At 45.1% G+C, this 19,034-nt stretch overlaps 1 protein-coding gene across 1 annotated transcript; it reads right to left on the reverse strand.

Annotated features, from left to right (window-relative positions):
* Positions 1-641: 641 nt before the first annotated feature.
* On the reverse strand, positions 642-18,831 carry CDK2 (cyclin dependent kinase 2). The gene is made up of 7 exons (XM_035103938.2): positions 18,381-18,831; positions 15,174-15,251; positions 13,954-14,077; positions 11,721-11,891; positions 8,203-8,304; positions 4,472-4,675; positions 642-3,248 (listed from the first exon to the last, which is right to left on the reverse strand). Exons 1-7 carry the CDS (start codon positions 18,494-18,496, stop codon positions 3,144-3,146), a joined length of 900 nt encoding a protein of 299 aa, XP_034959829.1. The 5' UTR covers positions 18,497-18,831; the 3' UTR covers positions 642-3,143.
* Between the last annotated feature and the right edge of the window lie 203 nt (positions 18,832-19,034).

The following is a 19,034-nucleotide window of genomic DNA, read 5'->3' on the forward strand; positions in this document are numbered from 1 at the left end:
CTACTGCACTCTATTCCCAACTTAAAAATGGAAAGCATAATGGTGGTGGTCAAAGACAAGGCAAATCTTTAAAAAAATGTATAAACACCGATAATTAGGAAACACTCGCCTGTGAGCGCTTCAATTGAAGAACAGCCTTTACCAACCTTTGTCATGGGCTTTGAAGACACTCAAACTCAGGACGAAACGTGCTAGGAGGAAGGCACAGAAACCTATGTCCTCACTGTGGAAGGATGTGTGGATCCAGAATTGGCCTCCATAGTCACTTAAGGACTCACTGTTAAAACTGTGTTCATGGAAGACAATCTTACTCAGCTACGTGTGATCGCCAAAGAGGAAGTAGTTCTTTTAATCCCCAAACTGCTGGTTGAGGCAAGAGGAAATCACCTGTTGGACTTTCATGGAAGTATCACACACACACATTGGTTGCAGAAAGACACAATTTCTTTGTGTGTCTGCTCATGTTCAGGATGAACCACAGTGTAACTTTGCAACACCAGCACAACATACTAGATCCTGCAGTGGACTGCAGGGCAGATAAACAGTCTAGATGTCTTTTGCCCCATTGGACTTAGGCAAGAATCCCCAGCTCAAATGAGACCAACGACAAAACAGAAAAACTTTGTTCAAGAGGATAGTCGCATGTTTAAAAAGTACAGATATTTTAATGAGTTAAATGTACTAGTGCCACAATATTTTAGAAACATCTGTCTTGCAAAGAGCTACCAAGGAAAGGACAAAAATAATTTTTTTCCCTTTAAAAAGTTTAATTACAAGGTGCTTAGACTAACAAATTCTATACAAAACCAGAACTCTTTTTAAAAACAACAACAGCGTTATAAATATATAAACATCTTCTAGCTGAAAGATGAAGGGGAGGTGGAAGAGAGAAGAAAAGTCTCACTTCTAAATATTGTGTATGCATAGTGCTATGGGGAGGGGAACAAAACCCTTTCTACCTTGACATTTTCTGGATGGTGTATTGCTGGCATTTAAAAGCTATCTGGAGCTACCATATTTTCAGCTTAATGGAAGCAAAATACTGTACCACACTTTCTCAATGAAGACCCATTCACATCTGCCAGGTTAGCATGTTGTCTTCATACAGAATACAGTTGTTCACAGAGGGAATATATTTAAGAATGGTTAAAAGTAAGCCTTCATCTAGACCCAAAACACCAGACACTTCATACATGAATGAAGACTAGATTATGGCTTATGATGAATGGATAACTCCCTCCCTTCAATATTCACTGAATTTGAAGAATAGGCAATGTTACTTCACAGAACACATTTTCTTGTATAAAATGTGTATATCGCTCCAACATACCTCTTAAGTTACAAAAAAAGAATGAAAACCTTACAGAAATAGAAATGATCCCTTGCTTTACAGAAGTCTCACATTTTGGACCCATCACACTATTCATTGGTAAGTGGGATTTGCCAAAACAACTAGAAAAACATCTTTAAATTTTACTATAAAAAGGGCAAAGATACTTTGTTTAGATTATTCAAGGTATTGCAACACCAGTGCACTGTGCAGGCTGCCTTTAGGGTTTTATACTTTATATTTAGTGAATCTTGCTTTCTGCGGACAAGCTTTATCACTAGCTCAATCCAGGTGACTGAGTGATCTCTACCAATCATACTAGTTCTAAAAGCTTAGAATTCTAGTTCATCACATGTAATTTATAAGAAACTAATCAGGATTGAAAGTTTAAATTTCTGCCCATAGATTAAATGTTTGTCTGCACCTCAAATCACATCTATTCCTTGCATTTCACTATTTCACTGAAATAACCTGAGAGGTCTGAGTGTCTTCAAGGCATAGTAGCACAAAGATAGAGGTGTTGACATTTGCAGCTTGGAACAGTGCAGTTCACAAATAATAATTCCCCAACTGAAGGTAGGAGTTGCACTATTTTGGCTAAAATACAAGAGGGGAGGGGAGAAATAACTGCAATTTTATCCCTTTAATATTCTCACACCTGAACTTCAAAAAATTAACAAGCACTCACACACAATTTTTGTTATCAATCTATTTTCACACAACACACTGCTTGAAGACAAAGCTACTTGGCAGATCCATTCCACCTGAGGGCTTTGCTAGTTTACCAAAAATAAGTTTGAGCCCAAAGAGCAACGAACTGAAAGTCCAGTTGCAGATAAGTACAGAAGGGCAAAGCTTCTGCAATATTTCCCACCTTCTCTTAAATTGGCCACTCACCCACACAGATGGAAAGGCTAATAACTCAATGCCACAGACCAGAAAGGCACGTACAGGAGACAAGACAGTAAGATATTGGAAAGTGAATAGGGTTATGCCCATTGCCCCCAATGAATATACAGACAGTGGTTACGTGGCTGGTTAGCAAGCTGTTCTTATGAGCTTTGACAGTCCAATTTCTTTTTCCAAGGGCTTCAACCAGCCAGCATCACAAACCATGGTCCATCAGGAAAAGGCTACCAGACTCTCTTGACTGCTATCACTGGTGCAATGAGGAATATCACATTCGTATATTGCAGGCATTGCTCAGCTCCTTTACAGAAGGAAATATTCCTGCTTGTGAAAAGTGGATAGTTAAGTGCATAGTCCTCATTGAGTATCCCATCTGAAAGGAAATGGTGAGCACCTCTGCCAGCATCAGGAGGACTTAATCATGCAAGCAGCAACCAATACCCATGATCCAAATCAGAAAGACGCCATCTCTGGCTGCTGGAAGCAAGGACCGCTCAAGCAAATGCACAGCTGACCTTTGCAGAGGAAGTTGGAATTGAGTGAGTCACGGCAATACAGAAGACGCTTTGTAAAAGTTACCAAGGGAAAAGAGACAGAAATCCTGGGTTGTTGTTTTTTTTTTAAAAAAGGAATGACACTGTAGCCTCCTGAGCAATTAGACTTCCTGCAGCGGCTGTCTCTGGGGGCTTCTGCGAGGCATCCTTCACACTCAGCTAGTACTTTAAAATAAACCCAAGAGTAAATATAAAACAACCCCAAAGGTGTGGGCTGGATCTCCAGTTTTCCATTCACGGTGAAGCTGAGAAAAGTCTTTTCTAAGTGCAGGCACCTGGCAAAATCCAAGAAGGGACGGGCTGCTGAGTTTGCCAGAGGGCAGGTTTGCTGGCCCCACTCTCCTCTCATCTCAAAGGCGGAGGTGCGGCACGGCTTTTGTGACGTCCCGGAAGAAGGGGTGGTTAAGCGCGGTCTTGGCCGAGATCCTCTTGTTGGGGTCGTAATGCAGCATTTGCTAAAGGCGAAAGAAGCAAAGAGTTAGCGGCAAGCAGGATGCCCAAGAGCAGGCAGCCAACTCTCCTCGGTCCTTCACAGGAGACACATGATACAGTCTCTGTAGTGGGACACAGGTGTAACCCCAGGACAAAAGCAGAGACAACTCAAACACTAAAAAACAAAACAAAAAACAGGACTGAGAACAGGGAGGTGGCAAAATATAGCAAGGAGGAGTTTGCGGCAACAAGAGCAAAATGTCAGAAAGCAGGGGTGAGGAAGCTGGTGCCCTCCAGATGTTCTTGGACTGCAATTCCCAGCAGCCTCAGCTGGAAACTGGTTTCCCGCAGATGTTCTTGGACTGCATTTCCCATCAGCCCCAGCTAGGGATGTTATAGGTAAGGAGGTCCAGAAACAGGCGGAGGGTGAGAAGTATAAAGGCAGTTTTTGTTCCATTGGTACCTAACACTGCTATATCTTAATCAGATATATACAACAGTAAGTGAAAGGTAAAGGTGAAAGCACTGGGATGTGGAATCTATTCTGGATGTGTCCTAAATTCAGAAAATTATGGGAGAATACTGAAAAACGAAGAAATAACAGGCTACACTTTACCCCATGCACCCTTATATTTTGTTAGTTCGAGATGTTAAAGATGTTGCCTTAAATGAGAATAGGGATTGAATACATCTCTTGACTGCTGCTAAAATTTCTTGATTATTTGCCAAAATCAGAAGATAGTGAGCGCACCACCCAGGAGATAATGGATAATCAAAACCTGGAAGAGTTTAGGAAGGAGGAAGCTCGCAAATATGGTGACAAGCAGAGAGAACAGGCAGAAGCCAGTATCTTCGTGGAAAAATCCAGTCTTTACTGGAAATTGATCTGCTATATTTCTTTTGGGATGGGAATCTGATTTTATATGGGGAAAAAAATGTGTTTAAAGCAGATTGAAAGCCAGGACTGCCAATGCATCATATGCCACTTCCTAAGGATTACTAGGCTTAAGCTCTGCGAGATATAGACACTTGCATGGGAATGCATACTCAAATCTTTCTAAAAAACCAGAATTCCACTTATCGGACTTTACTCCAGGAAATGATCCATGACTTGTGTGGGGGAGGGAACTGAAGACATGCACAGAGCAAATGCTCTCATCCCACTGGTCTGGATATTTGCTAATGCTCAACACCCTTTCCCCCCTAAAGCTGTTGAGACTCCGCCCGTACTGCCTTGGCAACTCACCGCTAGGAGTTTCCTGCCCTCCTCATCCAAAGGTGGCACTACCTTACTGAAGTCCTGTCGGGCCCACTTGGGAAAGCTGGATTTGTAGTCGGGCATAGAAGTGACACCTGGCCACACAGTCTCATCCGGCGTGCCGAGGGTCCTGAAGATGCGGAAGAGCTGGTCGATTTCAGAGTCCCCAGGGAAGAGGGCTCTGTGGGTTATCTGTTGGCAGGAGGAAGATAGTTCAGACTCCCAGTGTTAAGAAACACCTTCCTTCCTTCAGCCAGCCATGCCTCCTTCCTCTCATGGCCGGCATAAAACTACTATTGTGCTCAAGGGACTCGGCATGGCGTAGTAATCAGGACTGGAGAGAAGCGAGTTCAAATCCCAACTCACCCATGAAGCTATTGGGCCAGACATTACCTTTTACGGTGGGGGGGACCTGTCACCCTCTGGATCTTCCTGGACTGCAGTTTCCAACATTTCTGCCAGTGACTACACTGGCTGGGGCTGATGGGACCCAACATTCCCCACCCGTTTTACGTAAATCACGCTTGAGCATTTCTCGGTAGTTATGCATGCCCTGTGGAATGCCCTCCCAGCAGATTTCAAGGAAATCAACAACTATCTGACTTTCAGAAGACATCTGAAGGCAGCCCTATTCAGGGAAAGTTTTGAATGTTTGATGTCGTATTGTATTTTAATTTGCTGGAAGCTGCCCAGAGTGGGCAGCATATACTGTAAATAATAAATTATTGTTATTATCACTATTATGAGAATTTCTACTGGAGGTATATCAGTTGCTGTAATAAGCAACTCCAAAGGTGAAGCAGCAGTAGCAGGAAATCTACAATCATTTACCATTTATATTCATTTATGTGCAGGGAGGTTTTCTCAATTGTGCTTAGCCTCCCCCACAACCATAGGAAGAGTGCAGAGAATGAAAGAAAAAACACGCGGGCTGTCGCTTGTTCAAGGCCACAAAAACAGAGCAGATCAGTGTCTAACCAGGTTCTCTGCTGGACTGCTGTGATGTGTTCTGTGTTGAGCTACTCATCAGAATGTATCAGAGGCTGCAGCTAATGCAGACTGCTGCTTCTCTATTAGTAAGAACAGACTCAAGTCAGGCCTACCCGCACTGGCTTCCAATGTACTTTTGGACGGGGTGCAAACCGGGTAAAGAACCTTAAAGTCTTAAACTGTCTGGGCCCTGTCTCTTCTCCCACGTATGCTTCCCACTTTCTGAGATCAGCAGCTTCACATGAATCCTCAGTTATTAAGGCGAGATAAAAGTAATGCACCGAGTTCAGCTTCCTTTGGGATGACCACTAATCTCTGAAACTCCCTGCCCAGGAAGGGCCACCTGGCACCTCTCTGCCTAACTCCGCTGCAGCAATAACAACAAAGCTCAGTGCTTTGAGTGCAGAAGATCCTGGACTTGATTCTTTGCACCTCTCAGTTAAAAGTATTGGGGAGAAGATGACGGGAAAGACCTTGTTTCCATCCAACACCCAGAGAGCCGCTGCCAGTCACATAAATAGTTTGACAGGCTGTAGCAAAAGGCCATTCTCAAATTATTTAATTTCTTATTTCCTGAACATTCGATTATGCTGCTGCTACACTGATCTTTTTGGATAGCCTGCAGAGTTCTAATCATACCTATCAATTGACTGTATGCTTATCACATTTTTTCACAGCGTATTTCTTTACATGAAACTCAAGTAACAGGTTTATTTAAAAAAGCAACATTTTTAAGCTGTAACCTTTTTTATATAACTGCTTTGATCTGCTTTTCATCTTCAAATTCCGACCTGCTGCTTTTAGGTTTTATTTGGCTTTTTTTAGTGCCGCCATTTGTACACAACTATTTTTGTTTGTTATGTTATTTACGTATTGTTACGGAAGCCTCATTTACCGGACGGAAAAGCAGCTAGTAAACTAAAATGCATTTCTGATCCTGGTACCACTTACAAGGGCTAACAGCCTTGTAAGATGCTCAAACCAGGATTGCCAGGCAATCCAGACCACCTAAGACTGAGGAAAGATATCTGACCCAGAAAGCTCCCATGGGGATAGTTCCACAAGTCCCTCCTTCCATGACGCACAGCCCTAGGCATGAGCTGCGTGCAACATAGTTCTGCACTCATCTCTGGAGTATAAATGCCCAGCCACCCCCACCGGAAAGGGAAGCATCACCGCCTAGAGCTGTACTGCCATCCTCAAAAGGTGAACCCACAACAGATCCCCTTCTATTCCCCGCTGCCAGTTCTCTGGCGGTTTTTGCCCCAGGGAAAGGGGATGACGTGAGCGGTTGCTTCCCCGACAAGGTGCTGCCAAGTCAACTGATCCCATCAGCAGCTCTTCACAAGGCAAAAAGCAAGGAAGTGGGAAGCGTTTGATCAGGGCTCTAGCCCTGCTCCAAATGAAGAAAGGAACATGTGAGAGTTCACTTATGTGAACTGATGTCGAACCGACAGCATTAAACGTTTTGAAGAAACTAGAGTTCCATGGGTGCAACTGATTAGGTGGAAGGCAGAAATCCTTGCAATGTTTAAGCATCTGGGTGGGGGGTGGGGGGTAGGTGGTAAATATGTGTTCATCAGCAGCATTTGAAATTGTTGGGCTCGGGCAGTTGTACCGGGACAAGAAGTGCACTGATCCAGTGGGATGGAAGTAGAATAACCTTTTCCTGCAGTTCTAGAAGGCACCGTTCAGATCTGGAGAACGGGACGGCATAGCTGCCTTACACTGAAACCAAATCATTAGCTCTCCTCTTTGACAAACGTTGCTCCAGAGGAGGAGGCAAAGAACTGAAACCCCCCCCCCCATTATATTGTTGGACTCCCAATTCTCACCAATGCCAGCAAGGATGGTAGAAGTCAGGGCTGGTGGGAGCTGGCAACAGGGTTCCCCCAACCTTATTTTGGGCTTCAGACGCCGCCACCCCCCCCCCCCAGCACTCGTAAACACATTTTGAACTGGGCACTGCATTGTAACTTTTAGAGACTATGGCGGATGTGCTGAACTCGGTGACATTTTGCTGCCTGCTGATACTTGGATTCCAATACAGAAAGTGAGATGAATTATCCCTCCCCACCCTATGAAACTATTTGCCCGTGAACACTGGGAACGTTGGATGATGCCCAGAACTTTTCTGGCCCAGTTTATTTACCGTCTCCACCTGCAGCACCCCTGAGCAATTTAGGGTCAAGAGATGCAGGCCCACATAGGAAGTGGCAGCAGGGCATCATCAGTTATCCAATACAGTGGTACCTCTACTTACCAATTTAATGCGTTCCGAACACACATTTGTAAGTTGAAAAAATTTGTAAGTCGAATCCCATAGGAATGCATTGGGAGAAAAAATTCGTAAGTCGAAGCAACCCTATCTAAAAATTCGTAAGTAGAAAAAATCCTATCTAAACCGCATCCAAGATGGCGGACGGAGCTCCATTCGTAAGTAGAAACATTCGTGAGTTATTTGTAAGTAGAGGTACCACTGTACTTTTTGCATCTATTACTTCTCTCCTTTCCAGGACAGTGTGGCTTCACATCTTTTGCCTCTGCCTCCCCCAAGAGAGCTTGCTTTGGGCTTTCAGACCCTGGTCTGCATTCAAGATTCCCTGACTGCCCCTTCCAACCTTAGCACCGCTGGCCATGTTTTGGGTTCACTTTGATCAGCTGTTCCAGCTGGTGCCACGTTCCCTAGGCCCATCCCGCTTCATTCCCGAAAAAAAAAAGGAATATACCATCTCGGCAAAGATGCAACCCAGGCTCCATATGTCCACAGCTGTTGAGTAGTATTTGCAGCCCAGGAGAATTTCTGGAGCTCGGTACCAGAGGGTCACCACCTAGTGTAAAGCACAAAACAACCATAAACAATAGTGTTGTTTTTCCCCCCTTTATACGTATGTTCAATTAAATTACAAGCCATTGGCAGGAAGGAGTCCCAGTTTATTCTCTGCATTACAGATGCAACTCCAGTCCCTGTGAATGAAGGCAAGATTAGCAACTCCTTCATAAGGAGGGTTACGCTGAATGTGCGCACCCAAAACAACTGGCTTGGATAAACATTCCCTCCACCAAGGTTTTTCTGACAAAGGAAACACAGGGTCCAAAAAACCATGAGATTAGCCCTTTCCCCAACTTATATTGGTGCTCGCTGCAGATAACAACAACAACAACAATATTATTATTAATAATAATAATTTTATTTCTACCCCGCCCATCTGTCTGGGTTGCCCCAGCCACTCTGGGTAGCTTCAAGCATATATAAGAACATTATAATGGTTGAAGGAGCTGGGTGTGTTTAGCCTTGGAAAGAGGAGACAGAGATTATAGCCATCTTCAAATATCTAAAGGGCTGTCACATGGAGGAGGGAGCAGGCTTGGTTGGGTTGGGGGTGTTTACTGGGTAGTTTATGTTTATATTATGTATTTTGCATTTTATATTGTGATTTTACATTGTAACTGCCCTGAGACATGTGGGGATAGGGCAGTATACAAATCTAAATATTAAATATTTATATTATTATTACACATTAAAAGACTTCCCTATACAGGGCTGCCTTCAGAAGTCTTCTAAAGGTTCTATAGTTATTCATCTCCTTGACATCTGATGGAAAAGTGTTCTACAGATCTGAATATCTGAAGAGAAATTTTTCTTTTTTTGCGGGAAAGGGCAGTAGCTCAGTGGCAGAGTGCAAGCTGTGCAGACAAAATATTCCAGATTTAATCCTTGAAATCTCCAAGCAGGGCTGAGAATGAGCCCTATCTAAAATCTTAACAGTCCACTGCCAGTCTGTATAGCCTATACCAAAGAAGATAAAACCAACGGGCTGATGTGTTGCAGTGCAAATTCCCATCTTGCTCACAGCGGCCCAGAGTGGCTGGGGAAACCAAGCCAGATGGGCGAGGTATGAATAATAGCATTATTAAAATTATGATTATTATTACAGCTGGGGGGGGGGATCCAAATTCCCAGACCGTCTCTCTTGCACAAAGCAGGTGCCAACTAAATAGGGAATTCTGGGCAACCATGTATCCTTCGATCATAACAGTTAAACTAAAGCACTATTAAAGTCTGTATTGCTTTGGTTTTTTACAGATTTACGCTCATAAGAAAGTCACAGCATCTTTTTACATTTGCAGGCTGCATCTCAATGACAGCTTTTCTAATGCTGTGCCCAAGAAATGCCCATTGCTTACTGAAGACCTATTTTACCATATTTATGTAGTGGTACATATATTATTATTATTATTATTATTATTATTATTATTATTATTATTATTTGGTGAAAATCCTGCAGCTTGAGGTGGCTTTCTTTTGTCTCTCCTGTGGATTTCAATGTTTAGTATTGCTTTGCTTGCTGACTTATTTATTGATGTCTGATTTATGGCATTTCCATCTACTCAGCTGCATCTATATCTGTTTCAATATGTCCACCGGTCGAAAAGCTGTGCATAAATAAATCATCAAACAACAGCATCCACTTTTCCATCTAAAAGAAAAACAGAAGCATCTGGCCACAATTTGAAAAATCTATGAATATACTTTAAAATATGAGAAACAGGGTGGACACAGAAAACCCACCAGTCAGTAAACAGGGGAGTGCAGCGCAGTACTAACAGAAAGCCTACCAGTTTTCAGTGCCTGTAAGAAAACATGAATCAGAAGACTCTTTCTCAGGAAGGCACTATGGCAGAAACGGTCCTCCAATCTGCACCCACAAACTGACACTTATGCCAACGTTAAAACACACAATAGGGCCTCCGATGTGGACTTCAAACAATCAGGGCAATTTCTTGTCGGAAAAGACAGCTCAAAAGCCTTTTGAACTGAGTGTGGATGCAAACTGATGGCCACTGAAGAGGGTTTATGCGACCAAACCTGCTGGCCCCAGTTTGAGGTTGGGAACTGCATTTTTAAACGAATCAAGCTTCCAAACTGTCTTTAGGTGCAGCCAGGATGGATTTGATTTAAGTCACGATTTAAATCACTAGTCTTGATTTAAATCTTTTTTCTTTCTTTTTTTACACAAAGACTCACTTCTTGCTGGTACAATCTTAACATTTACAACCAGATGAAGGTTTCATTTTTGGAATAATAAATTTTCAGAGTAGTTTTTACAGTTATATCAAAAATTACTGATTTGGTTATACTATTAGAAAGACATAGACCGATAATGATGAAATTATTGTGAGGTTTAATAAGTTAACTGTTTACTGTATATTTGGACAACTCTTCTGCTGTGCTTTATTGGAAGGAGAAAAACAACTGTTTCCTTAATAACAATGTAAACAATTTATTTAACTGAAACAGTAACATTATAGCATATGTATCTATGTTTGTTAACTGGTGTGGTTAAACTTTTTTTTAAAAAAAAAAATCTGATTTAAATTTTTAAAAAATCTGATGTTTTGATTATTATTTTTAAATCATTGAATTTTATCCACCCTGCGTGCAGTCCCATGTACAGTCATACCTCGGTTTAAGTACGCTTCAGTTTGAGTACTTTCAGTTTAAGTACTCCACAGACCCGGAAGTGTTTACTTCTGGGTTCTGCCACGCGTGCATGCGCAGAAGCGCTCTATCGACGCTTTGCACACTATCGCCATTCGGATTAAGTACTTTTTGGGGTGCGAATGGCAACCCGGAACCAATTAAGTACTTAACCCGAGGTACCATTGTATACTGCAAATGTTAATTTTTTCCATCTAAAATAACTGTCTTATTTATTTTATAGTACAGTACATTGATTATTGCCTTCATTTTATGAATCAATGGTCTCGTTAGACCAGGCACCCCCAAACTTCAGCCCTTCAGATGTTTTGGACTACAATTCCCATCATGCCTGTCCACTGGTCCTGTTAGCTAGGGATCAGGGGAGTTGTAGGCCAAAACATCTGGCGGGCCGCAGTTTGGGGACGCCTGCGTTAAGACAATAAAATCTGTGTTAAATTGCTGTTTTAGGTGGTGATTTTCATCATCTGGAACGGATTAATCCACTTTCCATTACTTTCAATGGGAAAGCTCGCTTCAGGTTAAGTACGGACTTCCGGAACCAATTAAATACAGTACTTAACCTGAGGTATCACTGTAATACTAACTAGTGATACGGAGCTTCCTGGACCATCAATTTGGGGGGGGGGGAAGTCTGGGAACCCAATTTGTGCCATTACACGCACACGTGCAGCACCGGGACAATTTCCCTCAATATTTGGGGAGTGGATGGGGGGGGGAAACATGCGAGCAACACACACTCACTTCATGCGTGTAGGTTCGCACAGGCACACCAAACGCACGAGCGAGCCCAAAGTCGGCCAGTTTTATTGCTCCCTCTGCGTTGATGAGGAGGTTTTGTGGCTTCAGGTCGCGGTGGAGCACGCGGTGAGAGTGGCAGAAGGCAAGTCCCTGCAGCAACTGGAACAGGTAGCTCTAGGGGAAGACACACAGAAAAAGGTTGAGAGACAGAGAGCAGCCCTACAGAGCAAAAGGAAAGCTCGCTGTCAGAACTGATCTCGGCACCAGCAGCTGAGAGCTTAAAATGCTGGGAACCAACCGAGCCCATGTTCCTTCCTGCTACTTGAACCTACGAGGTGTCGCCACTTAAGTCGAGCCAACAGCTCAAGCAGAGATGACCTAAATCCTCTCCCGTCATTAAAATTCATTTGATCTTGGGATTTTGCAAATGAATATTAATGATGGGAGGGGACACCTCTGCTGCTCAGTTGCCAGAACTGGCCACACCTGGAAAGGATTAAGTAGGGAAAAGGGATTGCATTTGTCTATGTTAAGTTTGCCTCTGGAGCACCAACTTCTTCCAACCTATTCACTGCTAAATATATTAATCAGTCGTGTATGTAACCAGGCGCATCTGTGCTGTGGTTCGGATTTTATACTTATTTTGGAAGGCATGTTGCCTCAAGCCTGAATTATTCTCCGTTTGATACGCCATCCAAAAAAATCCCCTACTTTGGGGGATTCGCTTGTCACATTAGTTGGTGTTACCTTGTAGATATTGTAGGCCACTTGACACTGAATGAAGATACAATTTAGTAGCTATAGGAAGTGTTGTAATCAAATCAGCCTGACGTGTTGCTTTTAGTTTGCCAGGGTTTTCTGTTTGCAACACTGGGGATCCTTGCTGTCACTTTTTGTCTCAGGCCTGGCTGCTAAGGATTTACAGCCCAGCTCACCCCAGGTTCTGCAATGGCCAGGAGAAAGGACTGCTATGAGACCCAATAGGACATTTCCCTTCCCAGCTGGCCTTGGGGTTCACATGGATTCTAGCACATTTGCAATTACCGTGAATGGATGGAGAAGAGCAAATTATTGCTCCGCAGATTCCCTGCCTGCTGAAGTATGTAGATTCTATGCCATGGGTAGGCAAACTAAGGCCTGGGGGCTGGATCCGGCCCAATCGCCTTCTAAATGTGTGTTTTGACATGAGTAGAATGTGTGCTATTATTTAAAATGCATCTCTGGGTTATTTGTGGGGCATAGGAATTCGTTCTTTTTCACCCCCCAAAAACATAGTATTGCCCACCACAAGGTCTGAGGGACAGCGCTGAAAAAGTTTGCTGGCTCCTGCTCTACGCAAACCAAGGACAAGCTGGGGGGGGGGAACCACACCATGTCCACCCCCCTCCGTGGGCAGATTGTGTGCCTCAGCCCTTCTTTTGTTATAAGCCAAGTTGGAGGTTTTTTTGTCATTTTAAAAACACATCACCGAAGGATAAAGTGTGAAAACAACATTAAACCATATAATCTGCACCCACGTCTATCACAGGTGGCGCTGTGGTCTAAACCACTGTGCCTCTTGGGCTTGCCGATCGGAAGGTTGGCAGTTCAAATCCGCATGACGGGGTGAGCTCCCGTTGCTCTGTCCCAGCTCCTGCCAACCTAGCAGTTCGAAAGCACGCCAAAAATTGCAAGTAGATAAATAGGTACCACTGCGATGGGAAGGTAAACGGCGTTTCCGTGCGCTCTGGTTTCCGTCACGGTGTCCCATTGCGCCAGAAGCGCTTTAGTCCTGCTGGCCACATGACCCAGAAAGCTGTCTGTGGACAAACACTGGCTCCCTTGGCCTAAAAAGCGAGATGAGTGACACAACCCCATAGTTGCGCCTTTGACTGGACTTAAACATCCAGGGGTCCTTTACCTTTTGCCTTACCCATTTCTATATGAAGACGTTACTCAACTCTAGAGAGATCCAAGATCTAGCCTTTAGCCACACTGGTGCATTCCTTCCATGCATGTGGACTCCCTAAACATGCAGGGAGTTTCCTCATTCACTTCAACGCTGGCCTTGTGCACACATTCCACTGCATACACAAAGCCAACCTCAAAAAACAGGGCGAACCTGTGAGTGCAGAACATCAGCGCTTCTGCACTAATCTGTGCATTAGCGAAAACAAACGTAGCCAGAGTATACACCGTGTGTGTGTGTGCATACATACGTTTCATAGCCCAGAAGCCCTCCCCTCCTCCTAGTCACCTTGGTAAGGGGCAACTCTATGCCACTGATCACAGATGAAGAATCCATGAACTTCTTGAGGTCCTGGTGTAGGAACTCAAAGACCAGGTAGAGCTTGTTCTCGGTGTGGATCACATCCAGCAACCTGGAAAGTCGGGGATGAAAGAAATAAGGAATCTGATAAGGAAGCAATAATGAGAAGGCATTTTTGGGGGCCAGGAATAATGCAATACCCTTAAATCTTAACAACAACAACAACAACAACAACAACAACAACAACAACAACAACAACAACAATTTATTAGTTATACTCCGCCCATCTGACCGGGTTTCCCCAGCCACTCTGGGCAGCTCCAAACAGAATATTAAAACCACGATCAAACATCAAACATTAAAAACTTCCCTAAACAGGGCTGCCTTCAGATGTCTTCTAAAAGTCAGATACAGTATTTTATTTCCTTGACATCTGATGGGAGGGCGTTCTACAGGGCAGGCGCCACTACCAAGAAGGCCCTCTGCCTGGTTCCCTGTAACCTCACTTCTTGCAGAAAGCTCTCAGCGCTGGACCTCAGTGTCTGGGCTGAACGACGGGGATGGGGGACTCCTTCAGGTATACTGGGCCGAGGCCGTTTAGGGCTTTAAAGGTCAGCACCATTGCTCTGAATTGTGCTCAGAAACGTACCGGGACCTATTACACTGGGTCTTTCAGGACCGGTGTAATATGGTCTTGGTGGCCACTCCCAGTCACCAGTCTAGCTGCCACATTCTGGATTAGCTGCAGTTTCCGGGTCACCTTCAAAGGTAGCCCCACGTAGAGCGCATTGCAGTAGTCCAAGCGGGAGATAACCAGAGCATGCACCACTCTGGCGAGACAGTCTGGAGGGAGGTAGGGTCTCGGCCTGCGTACCAGATGGAGCTGATAAACAGCTGCCTTGGACAAAGAATTGACCTGCGTCTCCATGGACAGCTGTGAGTCCAAAATGACTCCCAGGCTGCACACCTCAAAGATTTATAGAAACAGAAACACTGGGGAATGGTAGCTCTACGCAGTTTCACTGTTTATTATGTAATCTTCTTTGAAGCGTCCCCTGATGGTTGCTCCAGATACTAGATAGAATAGGCAGTTAGGATGGCACCTCCCAGGGTTGTTGCACCCTTAATTAATAAGATGGGAACTGAAGACATTCTACTCACTACTTCCCAAAGCACAGATCTCAACCAAATTCCTTCCACCTACTCACTTGACAATGTTGGGGTGGTTCAGCTCCTTTAGCAGGGAGATCTCCCGGATGGCTGTACTTGGGACGCCTTCAGTCTCCCTGCAAACAAAGAGGGCAAACAAGGTGAGAAGGGTGGAGAGGGTGCCACGAAGTTGAAGTATCCGTGTCCGTGACCCACTGATATGACACAATAAGATGCTCCCTCAATGCAGCAAACTGAGCATCAGGAACTTGTGGGTGAAAGGATTTTCCACTGTGGACATTCCACTGTGATGCAACCGACTGAACTGTTTTTGATGGTGGTGCTACGTACCCAGAATAATTTGGTTTGTCAAATACAGTCATACCTTGGTTTTTCAAACAACCAGACGTTTTGGCTCCCGGACATCACAAACCTGGAAGTGACTGTTCCGCTTCGGGAACTATTTTTGGAACCCGAATGTCCACGGCTTCTGATTGGCTGCAGGAACTTCCTGCGGCCAACCAGAAGCCACTATTTGGTTTTTGAACGTTTTGGAAGTCAAACAGACTTCCAAGGTACGACTGTAGTATAGAAGGGTTTGAATGGGGTGGGAAAATGGCCCTAAATAAGTTAAAAGCAGGGTAGGCAAACTGCCACCATGTTAGAACAAGGGTACAGAACTCTGGATCTCGCCAGCAGGCTAAACAGGCACAGATTTCAACCTCCAGCTAGTGTTGTATGGGGAACTCCGTAGCACGGACAATCTCGCTTGGTTTGCCCTCACCACCAATCAGATAATTAGCAGTGACAGCAAGCCTCCCTTGCTGATGTACAATCAGGAGTGTGCTCCAAGGGTCCCAATTCTGAACCGGCAGCTGCATTTTCACCTGCCCGACACCTGATTTTGCATGTGCATGGCAGGTGGGCATGCCACAAACTGCAGCTAATTTGCACGTACGTCACCAATGCAGACCGCTGCTAGGAAGAGTTCTACCTGACCAAATGGACAGCCAAGAGTTCTGGTAATGCTATGCTCAAACAGTATTTTCCTGTCCCTGAAAACCATGAGGCAGAGGTTTAGAAATCCTGAGATCAGAATGCTGAAAAAAGGCAGCAACTGCGCACATTCCATGTTCTCTTTGGGGAGAGAGATACCTTAAAGGTAGGGGATAATAACGTGCACAGAGTGCTCTGTAAACGGCACACAGCCTCAGTTTACCAAGTAATTACAGCATCCCCATCGATGTATAAAATAAAAAATATTTGCTCATTATACTGTTAACAGCGCTTGCAAGCACTGAAAAACTCTTTCCAAAGGCACAGCTCAGGTGGCACATTTTCAAATATGCAATTAATGCATCTAATTAATCTATTAGCAACGCCAATAAAGTAATCATTGCTTCTGGCCTACCATACGAAAGGGAAAGGAATGCAGCACAAGTCAAGTTGATCTATTTCATTAGGTCAACCTCTTTCGGGATCAACAATTCAACTGCCAGGGGATCATGCTGCAATGCTGCGCATAAGCCATAGGGACTGGCCTTCTCCCTTTCTAGAGCAGGGAAACAAAACACAAGCAAGAGACCAAGACCAAACCCTGGCTTATTTGGGAAGAAACGCAGTGCCCGTACACACTGAGTCACACAACGCTTAAAGCCGGCTGCTTCCTTCCTCGGCTTCCTTCTGTTCTCTAGGAAGTGAAGTGCAAAACAAGGGACATTTGAGTTGTGTGTACCAGTATACAGTATTTCTTTCAACTATGGTTTGCTGTTAGCTTTGCACGGGGCAACGAGCCTAATCTACTGAAATGTTGTCGTGAGAATTAATTAGGAAGAAACAAATATGTCAATGTGGGGCTTCCTCAGAGTAAGGCTGGGATATAAACTTATCACAGTCAACGTTCGCTATGTTTTAAACACCCAAGTAACGGTAATATTAAAAGTTGACGCTACAGCACAATCCTAAATGTGACTACTCAAGAGGATGTCTCATTGAGTTCAACAGAAATAGCTCAAGGCTGGCTATAGCAGGCATCCCCAAACTGCGGCCCTCCAGATGTTTGGCCTACAACTCCCATGATCCCTAGCTAACAGGACCAGTGGTTGGGGAAGATAGGAATTGTAGTCCAAAACATCTGGAGGGCCGAAGTTTGGGGGTGCCTGGGCTATAGGATTGTAGATCTAGGGCAGGGGTCCCCAGACTACGGCCCGGGGGCCGGATGCGGCCCAACTGGCCTGCCAATCCGGCCCGCGACGACCCCCACCGCCCGCTCTTATGGCGCGCAGCGCGGCAGCGCTCTTCCGGGTCGGGAAAAAGCGCCGAAAATCCTTTGTGCGCATGCGTATGGGCCTCTCCCGACCCGGAAGAGGTCATTTCTGGTGCACTTTGTTATTGGTACTGTATGAGCTTTCGTGTGCATGCACACTTCTTCAGATACACTGAAAAAGAAGTCACCAGGCCCTTATATATAGTGAGAGGGTGGGGAGTGGTATTTTGCAATGCAGTAACTGGCAATAACAAACAGTTTAGTGTTGCTTAGTAATATTGTCAGAATGTTTATTCGGCTTTACGCCCATCATAAAACACAACACAACAAAATAAATCAAATAAAACAGTGGACTCGTTCAAGTGTTGCTTAGTAAATTAACGCATGCAAATTAACTGCCTCTATTCAGATCCGTATGAACAGAACCGTACTTCTCAATAAGTTGCAATTCAGAAGTTTCATATAAAACTTGGGAGAGAGAGGGGGGGAAACTTATGTACTCAAAAGAAGTCGAGCATCCTGAACCGGAGTAACTGGGCATTGCAGCCAAACAGAACTTGAGGGCACCCCCCCACCGAAGAGTAGGCACTACGAGCCCCCCCCCCAAAGTGAGGCCAAGAGAGGGGGAGGGGAGGGGAGGAAAACAGCTCCCTTTCGTTCCGCCTCGCGTAGGTCGGCCCTAAACATATACCGAATCGGCGCACAAGGGAAGTTCTGTTCTCCGTCCGCAAAATTACAGGAAGGAGGGAGGGCCGCGAACTTCTTCCCAAGTCCCCTTGCTCGTCACCCACCCATTCAAAAGAGAAAATCCCGGCTCCTCCTCTTCCTCCTAATGCAAAGAGAGGAGCGGATTCGTCTGCAGATTCTTTCCAGCGCCTTCAATGAGTTTTTCTTTGCTCGCCAGGCCACCCAGAGTTTCTCTCTTAGAAATTGGGTTTTTTGTTTTGTTTTTTTGTTTTTTTGAGTGGGGGTGTCGGGCGAGGAATGTATTTGCACTCACGTGTCCAGGCGGATTTTTTTAAGCGCCACCACCTCCCCGGTGACTTTGTTCTTCGCTTTGTAGACCACGCCGTAGGTGCCCTCGCCGATCTTCTCCACCTTCTGGAAGTTCTCCATGGGAGGAGGGTTTGGCCGGGATGGATCCCAGCTTGCCTCTCCGTAGACCGCAGAGAGATCGGGGCAGGCAGGAAGAAAGGAAGGAAGGAAGGAAGGGGCAAGTAGTTAGCGAGATCCAGGCGGGGCACTTCCCTGATCAGCGGCGGCGCTGGTCGCTGCAGCAGCCTCCCCGCGCGTTCGACGCGGCGCAAATGGAACGTTGTGTATCTTTTTTCCCCGGCGGTTGGTCGCGCTCCAGCGTTCTCTTTCCCGCGCTCGAAGCCGAGCAACTTGGCAACAATGCGAGCGCTTCCCGTTCCACGGCTCCTCCTCCGCCTCCCAGTCTGCTTCCCGCGTTCCATTCGCCACGCCCACCCTCTCATCCGATTGGCTCTGTCGCCCTGGGCGGAGCACGCGGGTGTCTGGGTTGGCGGGAGTTTTTCCTAAAAGGGCGAGTAGTTTCGAGAAAGAGAAGGGACGGCACGGTGTCCTAAAAGATGTGGATTCTGGGAGGGATCCTGCTAACGTCTGTGTGGCTGTCAACAGACAGATGCAGCTT

This window comes from Zootoca vivipara, chromosome 2 (genome assembly GCF_963506605.1).
Source record: "Zootoca vivipara chromosome 2, rZooViv1.1, whole genome shotgun sequence".
Classification (NCBI taxonomy): domain Eukaryota; kingdom Metazoa; phylum Chordata; class Lepidosauria; order Squamata; family Lacertidae; genus Zootoca; species Zootoca vivipara.